This window comes from Hibiscus syriacus, unplaced genomic scaffold (genome assembly GCF_006381635.1).
Source record: "Hibiscus syriacus cultivar Baekdansim isolate YM2019G1 unplaced genomic scaffold, ASM638163v2 tig00111238_pilon, whole genome shotgun sequence".
NCBI lineage: Eukaryota > Viridiplantae > Streptophyta > Magnoliopsida > Malvales > Malvaceae > Hibiscus > Hibiscus syriacus.
This window is the reverse complement of record NW_024063030.1, coordinates 1191452-1213101: the sequence shown is the minus strand read 5'-3', so window position 1 is coordinate 1213101 and position 21650 is coordinate 1191452. Positions and strand designations below refer to the sequence as shown.

Sequence of the window (21650 nt, the reverse complement as noted above, 5' to 3'; positions counted from 1 at the left end):
TATAGATGTGTTAAATTAAATGCTGCGTACTTCGAATTGTATCTAATATCAGAGTTGATTGATATTGTGGTCGACTCCAATGTAAAAACTACTTCGATCCATTTGTGGATGAAGCTGCTCTTAATTTTTCTGCTGCAATATGCTGCCTAAAGTACGGCGATAGCTCGTAGTAGTGCCCCAATTGCCCTCCGTTTAATGCTTGCACATATGAAGAATCAAAAGCTTTTGGTTTTAGCCGAAAACTGGAATGAATTAGCTAAAATTTTGTGAAAAATCAACCATTTGACAATGAACGCTTAATCACCCTTGGAGTCATTGCTGCTCGAATTCATTATCTTCTAGGGACAACAACAATTCCTTTAACTATTGAGGTAAGTTGGTTCGTGCAGCTCCCTTCCCTTATATATATAAATATAAACTTTGGAAGATATCTCCACCTAAAACTATAAATTACATATGTATGTAATTTATACCTCAATGTGGATCGCTAATTGAATCCACATAAGTGGGATCCGCAGGCCCAGTCCAATTAAGGAATTAGATATCTCCACGAGTGCCGTCTCCGTTACCCTGTCCGTGGGAACAAAATTTGGGAGGGGTGCTCCTGTAATTTCAACATTTCCTTCCGCGGGTTCGCCAGGTTCAGTAGAAAAAGTGAAAAAAACTGTTGGGCAACTCGATCCAGAAGAAACTCTCCAGGAAGATAAGGTAACCAGGCGAATATCGGATAACGAATCGGTAATTGAAATGCTGCCCTGTGCCCTTTTTCCGGCTCGGACACGTTTGGTAGCAACTTTTTCCATCTTCTTCTTCATCGTCTTCGTCAACTCCACTACCAATGATTCCCAGGTTTAGTACTTTCAAATGTCAAGACTCAAAACCCTAAACCCCCGGATTAAGTCTGAGAATTTGAACGATTGCATCCATTTTCATAAATTTGGTTCTCTCCATAAAAAAACAAATTGTTCTAACAGTAAAGTTGTATGATTCCATTGGTAAAATGTAACAGAACCTGCGTAGCCGAAAACTGTGATTGTGAGCCCCATCTTCTTCATCTCTGTAATTAAATAATTTTTTATAATCCAACTTGTTCCATTTTCTGAATTAATTGATGAAATTAGTTTCAAATCTGGAATGAAGCCGTTGGGATCCGATACGGGAAATATTGTTGGGTGGGATGGTCTGGTTGTTCAGGAGAAAAACCGTGCGACTATCTGGATGCTTGTTGCAAGATCCACGACGAGTGCTTCGAGAAAAAAGGTTCAAATTAAAAGAAAAATTCCTAGCTTTAGTACGTGTAATTGATTCAGTACTTTTTCATTGTTTTGCAATACGGAATCACAACAACAACAACAACAAAAAACCCTTGTTTTTACAGGTATGATTAACATAAATTGCCACGAGAAGTTCAAGAGTTGCATAAAGAAAGTGCAAAAATCTGGCAAGGTTGGATTTTCTTGGAATTGTCCCATTCAGATGGCTGTGCCTACCATGATGCAAGGTATGGATATGGTCATCCTATTTAGCCGATTAGGCAGCGCCCGGTATGATGAACAAACTGACAGGCATGAACAGAAAAACCAGGAAGGAGAGGCTGAAAATGTTTATAGTAACACTGCAAGGAGCGGTGATAAATACTCTCATAGTTCCTTTAAGTCAACTGCAGCTTCCTTCAATGAAGAAGCATCAGTGAATAATGAAATTGCAGATGCTTGTTCTCAAATAAACATGTCCGATGGCAGGCAGATGGAGCATTTTGCTGTACCAAGTATGAATAGAAACTCAGGCAAAAATAGGATGCAATTTGTGAATGAATTGCATGATATTAAGAATCCTCAGAATCTTGATCATCATGAAATCAGGGTCAGAGAACAATCAAGTTATTCCCCTTCTCATTGTCAATCAAACACTTTTACTGATGATCATAATGTTGTCTCTAATTTGAATTGGCAGAAATCAGAAAATGATAAGAGAGAGTCAGGTGAAAGGAGGATGCAATTTGAGAATGAACTCAGTGATACAAAGAATTCTTATGATGATCATGATGTTATATCAAATTTAAACCATCAGAAGTCTGGAAATGGTTCTGGTGAGGATTTATTTATTCTCAATGATGAAGGAAGCCATCCAAGAAGCACAAAAGAAACAACAGATTCTTTTGACAATGCCCCGGCAGTTTTTGATGATTATGGATCTGATAATTATGAAGATAATTTTAGTTTGGAGGAAGAACATAAAGTACATGAATACAACATGAACTTTCCTTCTTCAGGTCCAAAAGATCATCTACTCATCCAGTTACAACTACAAATTCTTGGGTCATTGAGCAGAAGATCAGTTCACCTGAAAAGTCTATTTCAAAATTACATATTTTCTCAGAGGATAGGCCTACAACTGCTTTCTTTGAAAGTTCAACTAGCTCTGCAATTCTTTCTAATGTGAATGACTTGCCTGCAACTTTTGATGATTATGGCCCTAGTTCGGAAAGTGAAGAAGATGTAGACAATCTAAGCATGTCAAGAGTAGCAATCCTAGTACTGATAGTGGTAAACAGAACATGGATTCCTACAATGCTGAAAGCAGTAGTTTCAATCCACGGTTGGCTGAAGGCATTGAAGATACTGAACATTCTAATGAGTCTAGTCTGGAAGAAAGTAAGGAATTGAAATTTGGAAACTTGACAGGTGGGCTTCGAAATAAGGGTTATAGGTATCCACCATATTCAAAAATTCCACAAGACAATCTGTTTTACTCTGGAGAAGCAGCCAGTGATACATCAACTAGGATTAAGCAATCATCCTCTTCCACAGCAGTGGAAGCATTGGTTAATTCCGGGTCTTACAATCAAGAGCGCACAGTAGGAAAGGGAATGATGAAGAGAGAAGAAAACTCTGGATGAGACCATCGGTTAATCAGGTTGACTCTACTGATGATGGTTCTGATAATGAACAACCAAAAGAGACTTTTAGTAGCATTGAAGGCCAATCCAACAAAATTCCAAGTTTTGAAGAAAATAAAAAGTCAAGCTTATGGGCCCCTGCCCCATATTTTGATTCTGGAAATAGTGATTCTGACGAAGATCTTCATAAAACAATTTTAAAGGCTCATTCATATACAAGTTTATCTCGAAGGACAAAGGCCTTCCCTTCAAATTCAGAGAAGTTCCAATCACAGAACTACAGTTTCCTCTGAGCCAGCAATAGCGTCTGACCACGGTAAGGAGAAGAATTTTACCTCAAGGAGTACTGATGCTGATGAAACTATTCTGAAGAGAGCCTCAGAAAAAGAACTCAGATCACCAGGAAAGTTCTCAGCATTCTCGGTTGGCATCTCAACATCAGGTGGTGCCATCAGAAAAGGAACGGCAGTCTGCTTCTGTCTGGAGGAGTAACATCAGGTGGTGCCAAAAGTTCCCAACATTCGGTGTTGGCACCCCAACCACCTTCTAGGCCATTTTCAGATGCCAAAGGCTCTTCAGTTGGTGGAACTTTGAAGTCATTAGAAAAGGGACAACAGTCTGCTCCTGTCTGGAAGAGTACAACATCAGGTGGTGCCAAAAGTTCAGAGGCTAGAATTTCAATTTCTGAGGACTTATATCACCAGGAAGTTCCCAACATTCTTGGTTGGCACCTCAACCACCTTCAAGGCCATTTCCAGAGGCCAAAGGCTCTTCAGTCGGTGGAACTTTGAAGTCATTAGAAAAGGAACAAGTCTGCTTCTGTCTGGAAGAGTACAACATCAAGTGGTGCCAAAAGTTTGAAGGCTAAAACTTCAGTTTCTGAGGACTTAGATCACCAGGAAAGTTCCCAACATTCTCAGTTGGCGCCTCAACCACCTTCAAAACCATTTTCAGAGGCCAAAGGCTCTTCAGTTGGTGGAACTTTGAAGTCATCAGAAAAGGAACTGTCTGCTCCTGTCTGGAAGAGTACGACATCAGGCGGTGCCAAAAGTTCTAAGGTTAGAACTTTAGTTGGGGAGGGATCATCCTACTCATGTTCATCCAAACCTTCCCGATTATGACACCTTGACCGCACACTTGAATTCTCTCAGACAGAATCGCGATACTTCCTACATTCTGATATGCTGTGTTATGTTATTAGTGACTTCTTTTGATTTGCATGTTATACAGATTCTTCTTTAAACTTTATAGGGATGTTATACCAACTAGAGTTGAAATATTATTTGTTTATCGTTTGATTTGCTTTCATAATCTTCTTTGATTTGGAACTTGCTGTAATGCAATAAAGCAGTTCCTTTGGGACTCTAGAGAATTAAGAGCGCAATAAGTTTCGCAGGCTGAGTCGTGTAATTCGGTATTCTTTTGGCATATAGTAGCGTGCAATATCTTCATTTCTTGTGGATGTGAATGTGGGGAGACATATCAGCCATTCAGTTGGCAGCTGAAGCCTGAATATTAATTTTAAGAGGAAGGATTTGGTGACATGATTGAATTATCGGTAATACCGAGTGTATGGCAAAGTTCGAGTAAAACGCCATAGTTAGCAGATTACCACAGGTGCAAACAATGTTAAATTCTAAAACTCAAATACGAACACTGGGAAAGCAAGGAAATTTATAGTTTGAATTTGTAGTTCAATTACTACGAAAATCAAAACATATTAGGTCATTAAACCCAAAAATGTTACATTGTATTATTCGGTCTTTAAATCATACCAAATTTAGATAGATATTGATTGAAAGTTCAGAAAGATAAACAAGTCTAATGAAAATAACCCAGAACCTGCCCACCTACATTCCTTCTAATGGCTTCTTCATTATCCAAAACACCATCTGAAGTAGAAATCAAGACATAACCCCACTGCATGTCATAAGGACAACAAACAAGGTGAGTATCAAATTAGAACAGGTCATCGTTCCATGTAGGGCTGTAAATGAGACGAGTCAGATCGCGAGCTATTCGAGATCGACTCGATCAAGGCTCGATAAATACTCGGATCGAATGGACTCGACTCGAGTTCTTAACGAGCTGAAACGAGCTACTCGATATTCGACTCGAAAAAACTCGTGAGCAGCTTGAAAATATAATATATTAAGATTTTATTTAAAAAAATAAATTAATAATAATATTAATATTTATGTATTGCTTTTTTTTTTAAAAAAATACAGTAAGATTTCATGTATTTAAGGTTCATGTTGGAGTTTGAGGCTTCAATCGAGTTAAGTGTAAGATTTTTTTTTTCATTTCGAGCCTTTTCGAGCTGCTCATGAGCTTCAGTTCAGGATTTCGAGTTCGAGTCAAGCTAGAAAATTTAAGCTCGCGAGTTTTCGAGTCAAATCGAGCTCCATTTCAGAGTTTTCGAGTCGAGTCGAGCTCTCGGCTCGTTTACACCCCTAGTTCCATGACATGAAGCTTCTACTGACATAGCTGGTATGTTTGCATTCTCTATACCAAGCAGTTTATGCTACATTAAAATGGCAATAAATAATTTAAACACCAGACAGATTTTTAACTAACCTGACGTGTTGGAAGTTTAAGTGTTTTGTATTTTTCGATATCCTTTGCTTTGATGTCCTGCCTGTAAGTGAGCGCACGACAATCATTTACCCTACCTTGCAATTCAACTGTTATCCTTCCCACTCTATGTGGATCGTGAACCTCAAAATTCTTAATGTATCCTTTCAAAACGAAAATTACAAATAAGTCAAAGACACAGCAAGAAGCAATAGATTCAAAAGTGGCAGTTGCCACAAGTCTAAATAAACAAGACGACTAGATTCACTTAAAACCATTAGGCATCAAAAGCATCTATCTATCTATATGATCAAAGACGACTAGATGCATTAGATTCATTCGCATAGCATTCATCAACACAACAAAACCTAATCTATCTATCTATCTATCTAAATTTCAAGAAACATCAAGCAACTTTCAGAACTGTTAGCTAGGTTCACTTAAACCTGACCAATTACTGAGATCAATCAACGAGAAATTAAATTAAAGCATACGCCCATGCTTATTAACCTAAATGATCAAAAGCCATAATAAAAAACGATGCATAAAAGATTTAAAAACAGAAAAAGAAGGATAAAAGTGTTCACCTCGATACTTCATGATATTAAGAAAGGAAGATATGACGGTGGAGACTGGTTTAAGTTCCACCGTCGCTTTGCCTCTCTTCTCCGCATTCACTATTTCCCTAAGCGCATCGTTCAGTATCCTCCTTCCCATCTCTATCCCTCCCTCCAACCAGTTCCAGAGCTGAAGCTGAACGGCTAAACCCCTATTTGACGGCCAAAACCTTAGTTCGAGTTAACGAAAAAGCTGTAGTTTCAATATTAATCCTTATATTATATTTACTCGAATCCGCAGATAAAAATAAATAATTAAATAAAAAACTGTAAAAATGAGAAAACACATTTATTGTAGGGGCGTTCCAGAATAGAACTGGGGATCTCACACACCCAAAGTGAGATTCATACCACTAGACCAAACACCCTTTGTTGAAGTCCCAATAAAATATTGTATTTGATACTATAATAATCTGTTAACTCTATCTCCATCTAATCAATATACATTTTGGTCCGGCTCGTGCTAATGTAAATATATATTTTCAACATACATCACGTGTATTTACTTTTTTTTTTATAAAAAAATCATATGATTTTTATGTATTTTTTAATTTTTCTTTTATTTTTAGTCCTACCTTTAAAAATTTTAACCAGCATTTGTCGCATTTTTAAAAAACTTTCCCTACAAGAAAATATTTTCTGACAAAATGTCAACAGTTATCAAGCCTTATTAGAAAATTTAGATTAAAATCAACTTAATTCCTAAAAAACCCTAAGCAATATGAAACAAAAATACAAAGTAAAAAGCAGTAGGAGTAGTTGTTAGTCTGATAATGTAAAAGATCTACAATGGATAGTCCATAAAATTCAGGAATCCAATGCAGTGAGGAGTCGATGATGAAATTAAGCAATAACGAGTTTGGCCACAAATATCGTTTGAGGATATCAGTCATATTCTTGTTAGAGTGGTCAGATCCGTCATAAAAATCCACAATATTGTCTAAAAGATCGAGATTGAGAAACAAAAGTCATTAGAAAGAAGAAGAGAGCCACACCCCTAATTTTGTATATTGATAAAAAAAATACATGAAGTACCAAAGTGAGAAAAAATGCAAACGTTAGGGGTACTACTGATAAAAAAATTTAAAGTACCAAAGTGATAAAACAAGAAAACGTGAAGGGGCAAATGGTGCATTAAGCCAAAGTAAATAAAAAGGAAAGAAAGTACAATTGGACAGGTCCAATCCAATCTTGAAAATGAACAAATTTTACCGATCAAGATTTCAATTTTTGCAACTACTAAAACTGATTACCGTTAGCAAAGTCTATTATAAATATGAATGAAATAAAACAAAGTTACAGAAAACGGAACATCAAACATTTCCTTCTCCAATTCCCCCATCGAGAGAGATGGATTTGCTCCCAATGAAGAACCCGCCAATGGCTTGAAGATGGTGAATATGGACTTAGATCAAGAGTTCGAACACCAACCCTTTGGTGCGGACTACGGCACACTCAACAATGGACTCACTTACTATGTTCGTTCTAATCCTAAACCCCGTTTGAGTGCCGCTCTCGCTCTGGCCTTAAAGTTGGGTTAGTCTCTCTTCCGCCTTTGCTTTCCTTCTCTGTTCTTGAATTTGAAACAAAAATTGATTGACTTAATCAAACACCTAACAATAACTAGCTTTCAAGTTTTATAGTAAATCTTTATAGAGAATAGTCAAGTATGCTGATTTTAATGGCGTTCTTGGCAGCTCAGTTTTGGAAGATGAAAATGAGCGCGGAGTTGCTCACATAGTTGAGCATCTTGCTTTTAGTGCTACTAAAAGATACACAAATCATGATATTGTGAAGTTTCTTGAGAGTATAGGAGCCGAGTTTGGTGCTTGTCAGACTGCGTTCACTTCTGCTGATGAGACGGTGTATGAGTTGTTTGTTCCTATTGATAAACCTGAGCTGTTGTCTCAGGCAATCTCGGTCTTGGCAGAATTTAGTTCAGAGGTATACAACTATCTCATTTTTTCCTTCATTCGGATACTATCTTCTAGTGTTTTCCTGTTTTTTCAATTTTGGTCATTTGGTTTATCTTCAATTTCTTGTTCAGATTCGAGTCTCCAAAGATGATATGGAAAAAGAAAGAGGGCCTGTTATTGAGGAATATAGAGGAAACAGAAATGCTAGTGGAAGGATGCAAGACGCACACTGGACTCTGATGATGGAAGGTTCCAAGGTATGTTCACTTATGTACTTTGTACACATCAGTTGTTGCATTAATTGATCTGTAAGGTCTTTAGAGTGGAGATCTTTACCCTACTCATTGCAGTGGTCGGATCTATTTATTTATCAAACCTTTAGCACTACTTCTGTATTAATTTTTATAATGGAGCTCAGCAAATGTTGTATCAGCAAGTGATGGGGATACGGATATTGTTCCATTCATTGTCTTCAGTGAAGTCCTTCCATTTCGCTTATTGGTCAGATTTGAGATTAAGCTGGAGTTTAAAGATTTAGGAGTAACATCATCAATATATTTTGGTTGGCATTCTAAATTGTGGGTTCTAATTTTATGTTGGGGTATTTTACATCTAAACCTCGGTTGATTACAATATGCTGGGCGCCTACCAATTGGATTGGAAAAGGTAATTCGAACAGTGTCTTGTGAAACTGTGAAACAGTTTTATAAAAAATGATACCATCTACACAATATGGCAGTGATAGCTGTTGGAGATTTTCATTATACACAGGTTAGTATTTATTTGTTAACACGACAGCTCTATTCTGAGTTACAGCATAATTCTGTTTATCAGTCAATATTGCTTAACAATCTCTCTATGTTTATCTCCCTCTCTCTCTCTCTCTCTCTCTTCTAGAGTGTTGTTGAGTTGATAAGGACTCATTTTGAGGAGAAAATTTCTGCACCTGACCCTCCAATAATACCATTATTTTCGGTTCCTTCTCATGAGGAGCCACGTTTTTCGTGTTTTGTGGAGTCCGAAGCTGCTGGGGCAAGTACACTTCAAGTCTTGAACTTATTTTAGCATATGACTTTGGAGGAAATTGACAAACCATAATTCTGCTTTTTTCTCATTGCCTTGTAAAAGTCAGCAGTGATGATTAGCTATAAGATGCCAGCGGATGAACTGAAGACAGTAAAAGACTACAGGGACATGCTTGTAGAGTCCATGTTTCTACATGCTCTGAATCAAAGGTTCTTTAAAATCTCTCGTGGAAAGGATCCACCATATTTCTCATGCTCTGCTGCCTCTGATGCTCTTGTTCGCCCCTTAAAAGCTTATATTATGAGCTCTGATTGTAAAGAAAAGGGGACTTTACGGGCCCTAGAATCAATGCTATTTGAGGTTTGCTATCCATTTTTTTATCTTTTGACTTGTATATTCTCCTTCCAGTTTCTGAATAATATCATGTTGTTGATGCACTTATCTTCAGGTTGCAAGGGTGTGACTTCACCGGTTTTCAGAGCGTGAAGTGTTAGTTGTTCGAGCTTTATTGATGTCGGAGATTGAATCTGCCTATTTGGAGCGTCATCAAATGCAATCAACTAGCTTACAATATGAATATATTCAGGTATATTATTAGAGTGGCTACAATCCTTTCCATTTATTTAACTTGAGGTTTGTGAATCCAGATAGACCCATTATCTTCTTTATTTTAATTTTGCAGCACTTTATCCACAATGAACCTGTTATTGGTATCGAGTATGAAGCTCAACTCCAAAAATCTATTTTGTCTTGTGAGTAAATAATTTCTTTAGTTATATAGAAATGAACAAGGTTCAATGTTATGTATATGCACTAATTATGATTTTTATGCATATATATATCTGCATCAGAGGTGTCCAAGTACGCAGAGAAATTACAAACATCATGCAGCTGTGTCCTAAAGACAATTGAACCTCAAGCTTCTGCTACAATTGATGACCTTAAAATTGTTGTTTCCAAGATCAACAATCTTGAGAAGGAAGGGAGCATTATCCCATGGGATGAGGAGTACATTCCTGAAGAAATTGTTAATGTGAAACCGGCTCCAGGGTAAAGATGGCCTTTCTACTTTTAAATGTCCTTGTATTCTATATTTGCAACTGTTTTACCTCGATAGCTATTTATTTTTCCTTTGAACTTTATTTTCTTTCAATCATAACGTGATTGGTTCTTTTGGTTCCTATCAGCAACTCAACTTTCCCTCTTTCGATGATTTATTAAACTGTTTTAAATGCTCTCTTTCATGAAAGATTGACTATTTGCTTCAGTTACTAAATTCTAAGTCCAATCTAATAATTCACTTCAGGCACATCGTATAGCAGAAAGAGTATTCAAATATTGGAGCCACTGAATTAACTCTATCAAATGGCATGCGGGTTTGCTATAAGTCCTTTGATCAACAGTACATATATTCATATTGTAAGCTAGTCGATCACAATGAACCAGGCTAATTACCTTTTGTATAGGGTAATATATAATTTCTATTGGCGTTCGTCAAATCTTTGTAACACGTAGTTGTAATTGTAGAGAGGTGGTACGCAGCCCCTTGGTAGAAGCACAATGTTCAGTCCAGCTATGCTTTCCTGTGGTTTTGAAGAATGGAACAATGGTGCGTGAGGCTTTTTTCTATTTATTTTTTCCTCTTACAGGTCCATATAATCTGGCAAAGGAATAAATTAGAATCTTGACTGACATTTTCTTTTATTTTGTGCACCTTGCTGTTGGAAACTAATATGGCAGGTAGAGGTAGAAGAGATTCAATGTGTCGGTTTCCTGTGCAAACTTATTGAAACAAAAATACTGCAGGTTCTTCGTTTTAAGTATGGGCAGGTATGCACTTCTCCTGAGATTTGTATTTATCTGTTTAATTATTCTTCGGGTAATGTTTTATAATCTCTCTTTATGTACCAGATTTACTCTGTACGTGTTTCTGTATTCCTTGGTGGCAATAAACCTTCTAGAACTGGCGATATTCGTGGAGATATGAGTATAAACTTTTTCTTGTGATCCAGAAATGTCCTCAAAGTTGGTATGTATCTCCCTTTCTATCTTTCCATGTTGTAGTGACTAAGTGGCAGCGATCTCACAAATTCTGCCGCTGAACAGGCTGATCTTGCTTTGGATGAAGTAGTACATCTTCAAGAAGAAGGGCCCACAGATCAGGATATTGCAACCATACTAGAAATTGACCAGAGAGCCCATGAAAATGGACTTCAGGTTAAATTTTTTTATTTGTTGTGTTTTGTAATTTTTGTGCCAGGTAGTCTTCGCAGTTTCAAGGATGGTAGCCCATTACGCAATTCTATCTCACTGTATTTGACCTAACTGCTTGGTATTCTAAATGCTTAATTTCATCCACTCTCTCTCTTTCTCAGGAAAATTATTTCTGGCTGGAGAGAATTTTAAGAAGCTACCAATCAAGGGCCTACTCTGGTGATGTTGGCACTTCCTTCAAGGTGGTTCGCCTATATGTTCTATGTGGATGACTGTTAGCTTTGGCTTTGTAAATGCTGAAACTCAAGCATGTCGTTCTGCAGGTTCAAGATGAAGGACGGTCCAAGTTTAGAGAATCTCTGACACCTTCAACTGCCCAGTCAGCACTGCAAAGGATACTGCCTTATCCTTGCAAAAACCAGTACACTATCGTGATTCTTATGCCACAAGCTTCTCGGTTTAAGTTTCTGAGATCTCTTTTCCAACAAAATGCGCATTGTAGAGATGCAAAGGTCAGTTACCTTCTCCTTTCCTTGTGTTTTTGGAACATATTCAGATACAATGCAGATGTTTGGATTTCTGTAGCACAAGGTCGTTTCAGTCTATTGATACATTTTTTCATAACGTAGATGATTTCGGGTTGTTGATTTCAGAACTAAACTATCTTTTATATGGGACACAGATTTTAACGACAAATGCCCGTATAACAGCCATGGTAGCCAGCTTTTGGAGATATTCACGGAAGTCTTAACGCACCTGTATGTTTAAAAACTTCGATTGCTTGCCGACCATGGAACTTGAAGCAAGAACAAAAGATTGGATCATTGTTCAACTATGCGGCAACCGCCAGATCTACTTCATTGATTTTTTTCCCTCTGTTCATTTGTATCTTTCTATTTTTGTTTTCTATGGTTAAACACTTTAGTATGGCTATACTTGTAATGCAACACATAGGGCTAAGATAGAGAATGATACCTGTTCATAACTGATTTGATAGATGTATGCAGACATGGCTGTTATCACAGTTGGTTGACGGATTGGCGGGGCTCGAAGTTCTTGACCATGTATCACATAAAATGAAATATTTTGTAGTTTTATACAAGAATATTTCTTTTATTATCGAACTAATTAATCTTAATTTAATCTAATATCTATTTGAAAAACACCTAAATTATTAGTTTAAAAAATCACTATTTTCTAATCTCTAAATTTCTTCACGCTTTCTCAAAAAAAATATTTTCTTCACGCGCTTCAGTTCATAGTAAGTAATATCACTCCACAAATTTGGTATTTTTTAAATCCGCGGTAGTTTTTTGAATTTGGTATTTTCTTTATTTTTTTTGGATAATTCAATTTCATTACCTAAGAAGCATAAAATCTTGCTACAGAATACAAAGACGATAAACAACACATTAGCATAGCAAGGAAAAACCACAAAGGAAAACCAACCAACTAGAATAGAACAATAAGATAGGCTCTGTTCAGGCAATGCCCCAGTTAGCACACAGAGCAATATTAGACAAGTCCGACCAGTTGAAAGCTTTGCCCACCAGCCGAATATGGATGGTCTCTTTGATATCACCTAGCACTTCTTCCTTCGACCTTGCTCTATTCCCAAACAATCTGCCATTCCTTTCCTTTCATATACCATAAATGTGCCCAGACCAAGCAAGCTTAAGGATTTCCATAATGAGGGACTTACTGTTGAATAATAGGAAAGCCCAAGCCAGTTCACCCTCCCAGTTACAAGCTTCATGAGAAATGCAACATAGTTAGAGAATGGATCCCAAAAGCTCCTTAGCAAATTGGCACTCAAAGAATATATGGTCCCTTGTCTCTGCCTCCTCACCACACAGCAAACATTTATCCGATTCTATGGCTAAGCCCATACGCAGGAGCCTTACCCGAGTAGGTAGTCTGTTCAGAATGGCCATCCAGGCAATAATACTATGCTTGGGAATATGTCTTGAGAACCAGGCTAAATGGTGCCAAGGAACCTTGGGTGCTGGGGAGCGCAGTTTGTCCCAAATATATCTCGTGCTAACCTCTTGGACTTGACCCACAAAGATGAGAGCAACTTTTGGCCTAATTTTCAGCAAGTATTTGAAGCTCCAGCTAGCATTCTTAGGGACTTCCATCTGCCAGAAGTCATCATTTCTTATAACGTAAGAGTGCATCCACACCACCCAAAGAGAGCCATCATTAGCCAGAAGCTTTCTAATTAACTGAACAAAACAAGATTTGTTCTAACCTCCTACATCATGAATCCCCAATCCACCTTTAGATTTCAGCAAACAAATAGTTTTCCAACTCACTTGTACACCTTTGGTAGGGGCATAAGACCCTTTCCAGAGGAAACGAGAGCACAACTACTCAACCATCTTGATAATTGCTTGAGGGAGTATAAGATGCCTGCTCCAGTAGCTTGAAATACTGAGCAAAACAAAACGAACAAGTTGTAATCGACCAACAAAGTTGAGATGCTTGTTGACCCACGATCTAAGCTTTGTTCTAATTTTATCGATAAAACCTTGGCAATCTTTCACAGCCAATTTCCTGGTAACTAGCGGGACTCCCAAATATCTCACTGGGAGGCTACCCAACTTGAAACCAGTGCTCTCCTTGATGATACTAATCTGCTCATCAAGAATGCCTGTAGCATACATCTCACACTTGTTGGCATTTAGCTTCAGCCCTGATATGGAATAGAAGTGTTCCAGCACATCATGCACTCCCATGACAGAATCAATGGTACCCTTGCAAAAAATGAGGATGTCATACGCAAAACAGAGGTGGGTGAGCCCAATCCTCTTGCACTTAGGATGATAGCTAAAGATACCCTTTGTAGCTGCCATATTTAGAAGATTAGACAAGACATTCATTGCTAGGACAAATATGTAGGGTGATAGGGGATCACCATGTCTCACTCCTCTAGCTCCTTTAAAATATCCAACAAGACTACCATTGAAAACAATGTAGTATCTAGGATTTGCAAAAAAGGTCCATATCCAGCCTATGAACTTCTCAGGCAGCCCTATGTCATGCAAGATCACATCAATAAAACCCCAACTTAAGGAATCAAAAGCCTTTTACAGGTCTATCTTAAGGGTACATCTAGGGTATATCTTACTTTTAGAGTAACCCCTAACAATTTCCTGTGCAAGAAGGGTATTGTCTACTATGCTTCCCCCTTTCACAAATGCAATTTGATTCAAAGAGACCATATCAGGGAAGACCGAAGAGATCCGATTCACTAAATTTTTTGTAATCGTTTTGTAAACGACCATGCAACAGGATATGGGCCTAAAGTCCTTCACTAAGCTAGGATTAGAGATTTTAGGGACAAGTACCACAACAGTTGCATTAAATGAATGGAGCATGAAAAAGTGATCGAAACAGTACCTAACTGCTGCTAGGAAATCCTCTCCAACAATAGACCAAGTCCTTTTGAAGAAGAAGGCATTATATCCATCTGGGCCAGGAGACTTATTATTCCATTGTCCCCATAAGGCCTCTTTAATTTCAGCCTCAGAAATATCCCTGCATAAACTTTCTGCTGCTTCACTTGACAAGGAAAAGCCAAGAAGATCCTTGATAATGATAGCAGAACTGGCCTTAACTTCAGGGTCAACCACTCCAAGTTGATTAAAAAAACTAATCACTTCATTTGACATATCATCAAAAGTGTCAAGCCTGACACCACTTTGGTTGTCAAGGAATCTAAATGTACTGTTTTTCATTTTGGTGGCAACCATGGAGTGGAAAAATTGAGTACCTTGATCCCCTCCCTAATTTAATCGAATTTTGCTTTTTGCTTGTAAAACAACAACTCAGCCTGTTCAAGGGTCCTTAACTCATTCTCAATTTCCAGCTCATCATTGATACTCCTTCCAGCAGTAGCAGGATTAAGGTTAGCAAGTTAGAGGATCTTCAATTTTCCTTTTTCTCCTTTATTTGCCCAGATATGTCATTGTAATTATTCCTGTTAAGCTCCTTAAGACGCATTTTCAGCCTCTTGAACTTTAGATAGAGAGTCTGAGCAGGATTAGCTTTGATAGAGGCTTGCCAAGAATCCTTGACTAAGGATATGAAATTAGGATGCATATCCCAGAAATTAAAAAACTTGAACGGTTTGGGCTTGGCAACAGGAACCTCTTTGTGCAACCATACAAGTGATGGGTAGTGGTCAGAATCACCAGGTGCCTGAAACTCAACATCAGAGGCAGCAAAAGCTTCAAACCAATTCGGATTTACAAGAACTCGATCCAGCTTGCGCGCTAAGTAAGTGGCTTGTTGCTTGTTAGTCCAAGTAAACAGTGGACCTGTATAAGGGTGATCAATTAGCCCTAAGTCCTTCACACAGCTTTGAAAGTCAACCATGCCAGTCAAGGTACCAGAGTTGATATGAACAAAACTTTCCTCAGCATTCAGGATGACATTAATATCACCACCAATTAGCCAAGCCCTATTTCCCACAGAGGCTTCCACAGAGCAAAGTTGGGTCCAAAGATATTTACGAATGGAGCCATCGTTCGAGACATATACAACAATAATGAAGAATTCTATACCCCTAAAACAACCTTTGAGGGCGATGCTTTGATAAAAAGAAGAGCTAATGGAGCAAACTACATTAATTTGCCAAAGAACCCAAATTCGACTATTTTCAGTATATCCGTAATTGCAGCAATACTGTCAGTCACCAAACTTACTTGACAGAATAGCTAAGGAGTTATTTTCCTTCACTCTAGTTTCCAGAAGGCAAATGATACTAATCTGATTCTTGACAGCCCAGCTCAGAACCTTTCCTTGCTTTAGGGGGCTATTAAAACCCCTAATATTCCAAAAACAGATTAACATGAAACATATATGGAGGAAGAATCACCCCTATTTCCTCAAGTTTTTTGACTTTATCCACATGCTCTTTCTTTTTCATTTTCAGCTATTGATCAAGTTTAGCTACTCCAATAGAAGCTCATCTCTTCTTTTTACAAGAATCAACAGCAGGGATTTCCATAACACTGTCAGGATCCGAAGAGTTAAGGATATCAAATTTGTTCTTTGAGGCCCCTCTAGTAATCTTACCCTCTTTGGCATGTCTTCCCCTATCTCTTTTAACAAGAGGATTATTCATGTGATCAACTTATTTGGTTATGACAGTGCAACCAATACCCCCTTCAGATACTGTGCTGACATCAACAACATTTTCAATCTGCTTAATCAGATATAGAGTAGCAGTGCAACCTCCATCCAACATTGATTTGGCAGTAACAATACTCTCAACAAGAGACCCATTAATTCCAACATGGTTACTTAGCAAAACATTATTAACTGCAGGAACATTACCCTTGCCAGAACTTTTCCCCTCTGATGTTGTATTAGTGGTGATATCATCACCTAAGGTCCCACCACTAACAGAAGGAACATTCTGTTTTGCATCCTTGACAGGCCCCTTGGCCCTCCATACTTGCTTAATTCTTTTACCCCGAGGGCATAACTTCACAGAGTGGCCAAAACACCCATAATTAGTGCAAGAGCTAGGCATCCAAGGGATTGAGACCCTTATGCTTGCTACTGATTCATCATTCAAAACAAATCAATGCGATCCTGAATTGGAGATCCAACAGTAATTTCAATGCATACTCGAGCGTATTAAAGCATCTCTCGAGCAGCTGTAACAAAGTCCATATAGAGAGGCCTCCCAATGGCGCTTGCAATGTAGCTAAGTCGCCTCATTGAAAAAAGCTCCAGAGGAACATTGTACAAATGAATTCAAATCAGTATTCGACTCAGGTCAAATTGAAGCTCCTTCAAATTAGGTTTTCACTTCCTAAGAAATACCGGTTTATGTTGTACATGCCATGAACCATTGTCTAAAACCCAATCCCTAACAACCGAATTGGCAAATGAAAAAACATATAAATTTTGCCTAGCAAGACTCACCTTAATCGGAGAAGCCTTCCCCCATAGCATCGAGACAGCTCTCTGAATGGATCCAAAAGCTGGAGCTGAACCTATGAATTGTCCAACAAGAGCAAATTTCCACTTCGAAATTCCCTCCTCAAACACATCTTTCGACGGTTTGACTACACATGAGCCCTCTATCACCGCTGGTGGAAAAAATTCTAATTCCTGATCAATCCCCGCCGCAAAAAGCTCACGCCAGTTTATAGCACTATCTTCAGACATAGCCCTGTAAAACCCCCAAAAAATCTTGGCAGAAGAAGAAGAAATGATCACTAGAACATAAGAATTAAGCTTCGTCTTCTCTCACTGTTAGACCAGCTAACATCCACCAAGTGCGAAGTCGGTTGACGAATATAATTTGAATTTTAAAAATAAATTTAATAAAAACTATGAAGTTCAAGAATTAAAGGTTATTTTATTTTAATGAGCTCAACCAAGGTTTGGGTCCTCGGTCCATTAGTATCCCTAAACGACACCGCTGCAAACTAGGGTTTTTTGTGTTTCGTTTTTAGCTGAACTTCCTTCCTCTCTTTCGCCTCCCTTCTCTTTCGTAGCTTCTGCTTTCCTGCACGTGCAACCAGGTCTGTCTTTCTTACCTTTAACCTCCGTTTGATTTCTAAGAAAACCTAACTAAAAACTGGAAAACCTTTACACGAAAACACTAATTATTTTTCTCTTTTTTTATTATTTTTTTAAGATTTGCTTTTGAACTGACAATGGGTGACCGAATGCAGGTAAGGACTAACTCTAGAGAGTGTGAAAATGGTTGAGAAAACGAGGGGAAGAAAGGAAGAAGTGGTGACCAGAGAGTACACCATCAACCTTCACAAGCGCCTTCATGGCTGGTAACACATCTTCTCCTTTTAAAACCCTCATTAATTTGCTTTCGTTTGTGTTGGATTTAATTTTAGCCTGGTTGTAAAATTAGCTCTTTGCTCTATAAAGTTGCTTGCTTGATTTATTATCCATCTAAGTGTTTCGGAGATGTGATCGATCTTATTGCTAATTTATTTGACAATTACATTCTTCAGAGTTAGATGTGTTAAGTGATTGTGAGATTTATGATTCTATGGTTGATTTTTCCCCCTTTGTTCGTTTATGGGTATTAGAGAAAACAGATGGCTCAAAGTGGTGATGTTGACAAAAAGTACATCTTATAGCATATGATATTATTGTTCCCTTTAACAGCAATAGCTTTGTGGAATTATTGTTAAGAATGATTCTGCCTTCGAATAATATAACGTTATTTCTGTAGCTTGTTTGGCAATATGATTAGGACTAGTTTCACATGGTTGCTGTAAAGTGTTTATAATTGTGGAATTAAAATCTAACGTTTAGCATTACTGTAATGATCGGGGAATTAAAATTTTAAAAATACAGCACATTCAAGAAGAAAGCACCCAAGGCTATAAAGGAGATCAGGAAATTTGCAGAAAAGGCCATGGGGACCAAGGATGTGAGAGTTGATGTCAAGCTGAACAAGCACATCTGGAGCAGAGGGATCCGAAGTGTTCCAAGAAGAATCAGGGTCCGAATCGCTCGCAAGAGAAATGACGATGAAGATGCAAAAGAGGAGCTCTACTCTCTAGTAACTGTTGCTGAAATCCCTGCTGAAGGATCGAAGGGTCTAGGCACCAAAGTCATCGATGATGATGATGAGTAATTTATCAAAATCTCTTGTTTACTAAACTTGCATTTTGTGCAATAAGTGTTTGAGCTAGACTTACGATTGTGAGTTTGTGATATTAATTTTCGTTGGATTTTTTTTTGTTTAGATTTTCTTTAGTGCCATGTGATTTGTGAACATAATTGATATGTTTATCTAGAATAACTAAATGTCACCCAGCAGAAAGGGTCTTGCAACAATTGTCGAAGTAAATACCAAAATTGAATGGTTTATTATGGGAGCAAGGAACAGACCATCTTAATCCAACCATTTTAACCCTGAGAAAGAGGTAAATAAGAAAACAATCAAATCACGATAAAGAAAATTGAAAATACGTCGAAAGATAAAAGAAAATGTGTCATAAGTATAGAGAAAATATGTAAATTATTAAAAATAAAAAAGTCAAAGATATACGATATAAAAATAAAAAAAATTATAGACAATCGATGATCAATATGAAAGTTGGTGTTTTCTATCAAATAAAAACAAAAGAAAAAATAAATGGCTATTAGAACATCTTTCAGAAGATGTCATATCGTGTCTTCTAATAGGTTTTCTTCATGAATTAGTTTTTGCTGAGTTAACATTCCCTTTCTTTTTGAAGAACAGTTTCATGAAGAATTCTGTATTTTTTTCATAATGGATAATTACATTCAAAGAGAAATTCTGAATATGAATATACACAAGTTTTTTCCTTGAATGTTTTAATGATCTAAGATATCTGTGATTCCATCATATAATTTGGATTATAGCACCAATACACCATTTCCTCGCAACAATTCTATAAGGACAAAATTGCAGTCCAAAAGTTAAAACATAATAAATAAATAAAAACTAAACAAAGCCGTAATAATCTTCCTTGCACACACTCTTCATCTTTCCCAGTAATTATTTGTCAATTAATCAGCTTTAAAATTCTAAAAAATCCTCCCGTTTTTTCTATTTCATCTGAATTCGCCGATATCTCAAAGCCATCCTCTTTCAACTCTTTAGAATCGTTCGAGTTTGGTATTAGTTGAGGCAAGTTCTCTCGCTCCGAAACTCACCGATATCTCATCTTTTAGGATGCGTTTAATTTACGGAATGTAAGATCACCAATGAGAATAAAATATTATCAGAGAATAGGATTACTATGAATGTTGTATTTTGTGTTAGGTTAGTTTAGTAGTAATGTAAGATTATCGTGTTTGGTTAAAAGAATAAAATATTATTAAAATATGTATTTTACCAAATTATCCTTATTATATATTTATTTTTTAACAAGTTGAATTTTACTATAATATTATTATAGTTGAATTTTACTATAATATTATTATAGTTAATTTATATATTTTCTTTAAAAATTTTAAATTCATAAAACTTATATAATTTTTTTTTACAAAATTGAAAAGATAAATATGTTTAATGAAAGGGTAAAATTTTATTTTAACCCCTGAACTTCAAATAAAATTATAATTATGGATTTTTTTGTAAATCTAAAATAATTTAAGGATAAATTTGTAATTTAACATTAGTAGAATTTTTATTATTCAACGACATAAGAAGGATAATTTTGGGGGGAAAATAATTTAAGAGTATTTTAGTCCAAAACGCTTGTAATCCAACAATATCTAAATGAATGAGTAATCACATTCCCGGTAATATACAAAAAAATACATTATTGGTAATAAAATATTACCTGAAATAAGATTATCGGGCAACCAAACGAGAGAATGAAGATTCCATTCTCCCGTAATATTGAATGCAGTGAACCAAACGGCCCCTTATAAGTCATTTTTGGGTTCTCTTAGGAACTGATAGTCAACTTTTCTACTTGCCAAGGGAAAACAAGGACGAATGAATGTATATAAAAAAAGAACAATGTTTTTTAAAAGAAGTTTGATCGGAATATTCCTGTGTAAATATCTTTTGTTAACTTCTTATTTTTTCGATTCATTTTCTAATTGCAAAGACAGATTTTTTACTCATAATTGGAAAAGAAGTATTTGATGCTTTTTCAATTCATTGTTTTAATATCAGTTAGCTTTTTTATGTTTCTCTTTTAATGGGTATTTTCTAAGGATTCATCTTTTTAATTTCTTGGTATTTAAGGGCTGGCTGGGAAAGTTGTGGACGCTCTGACCGCCAGTTTCTCTGAGTATGACTTTCTTGAAGGTGATGATGGGCAGCATAGAACCATGGTTTCATCCTCAAATCAAAGAATTCCAAGGATTGACCCTTCACTATTGAAACTTAGGCATAGAATTGGAAGGGGACCTTTTGGCGATGTTTGGTTAGCAACTTATCATAGTTCGACAAACGATTATGATCAATACCATGAAGTTGCCATCAAGATGTTGCATCCGGTTAAGCAAGATGATACCAGGACATTGTTGGATAAGTTTGATGATTTATATTCCAAGAGCCATGGTGTGGATTATATTTGTTCTTTACGGGAATTTCTATTATAAGTGGAAAGGTTAGTGTTGCAGCTAATATGGATGATATTGATTCGCTCGACGGAGGCTGGTTCATGATTATCTTGCTGAGAAACTATTTTTCTTATTTTGCCTGCAGATATGTATTGTAATGAAATTTTATGAGGGTTCCATTGCCTTACGTTTTGAGGTGATGTACTCAATAGATGGAGATTATGTCTTTAACTTTCCTTGTTAGCATTCAATGCTTACATCTAACATTTGCAGGTATGGGATCGATTTGGCTCGAGGGATTTTAGAATTGCACTCCAAAGGGATTTTGGTTCTTAACCTTAAACCTTATAACTTTCTTCTTAA

The 21650-nt window shown here is 36.9% G+C and overlaps 4 protein-coding genes and 1 pseudogene across 5 annotated transcripts; 4 read left to right on the top strand and 1 right to left on the bottom strand.

Moving 5' to 3' along the window:
* The first annotated feature begins 207 nt into the window (after positions 1-207).
* LOC120157210 lies at positions 208-2735 on the top strand. Its single transcript, XM_039168427.1, has 5 exons — positions 208-266; positions 519-849; positions 996-1035; positions 1141-1260; positions 1379-2735. Exons 1-5 carry the CDS (start codon positions 208-210, stop codon positions 2440-2442), a joined length of 1614 nt encoding a protein of 537 aa, XP_039024358.1. The 3' UTR covers positions 2443-2735.
* A 1821-nt stretch (positions 2736-4556) lies between these two features.
* On the bottom strand, positions 4557-6232 carry LOC120156890 (40S ribosomal protein S15a-2-like). The gene is made up of 3 exons (XM_039168157.1): positions 6061-6232; positions 5477-5637; positions 4557-4819 (listed from the first exon to the last, which is right to left on the bottom strand). The coding sequence occupies exons 1-3, from the start codon at positions 6188-6190 to the stop codon at positions 4721-4723; spliced, it is 390 nt and encodes a 129-aa protein (XP_039024088.1). The 5' UTR covers positions 6191-6232; the 3' UTR covers positions 4557-4720.
* A 1249-nt stretch (positions 6233-7481) lies between these two features.
* On the top strand, positions 7482-11997 carry LOC120157209 (annotated as a pseudogene).
* A 5670-nt stretch (positions 11998-17667) lies between these two features.
* Positions 17668-18984, top strand: LOC120157063 (60S ribosomal protein L31-like). 2 transcript variants are annotated; one of them, XM_039168320.1, is made up of 3 exons: positions 17668-17791; positions 17945-18055; positions 18591-18984. In XM_039168320.1, the coding sequence occupies exons 2-3, from the start codon at positions 17973-17975 to the stop codon at positions 18871-18873; spliced, it is 366 nt and encodes a 121-aa protein (XP_039024251.1). In that variant the 5' UTR covers positions 17668-17791; positions 17945-17972; the 3' UTR covers positions 18874-18984. The 2 variants fall into 2 exon arrangements, with proteins under 2 accessions (XP_039024251.1, XP_039024252.1); XM_039168321.1 differs by lacking the exon at positions 17668-17791 and adding an exon at positions 17822-17839 and having other exon boundaries at positions 17901-18055.
* A 757-nt stretch (positions 18985-19741) lies between these two features.
* Positions 19742-21326, top strand: LOC120157208. Its single transcript, XM_039168426.1, has 2 exons — positions 19742-19899; positions 20971-21326. Coding segments are annotated over exons 1-2 (357 nt in total). The 5' UTR covers positions 19742-19898.
* Positions 21327-21650: the final 324 nt, after the last annotated feature.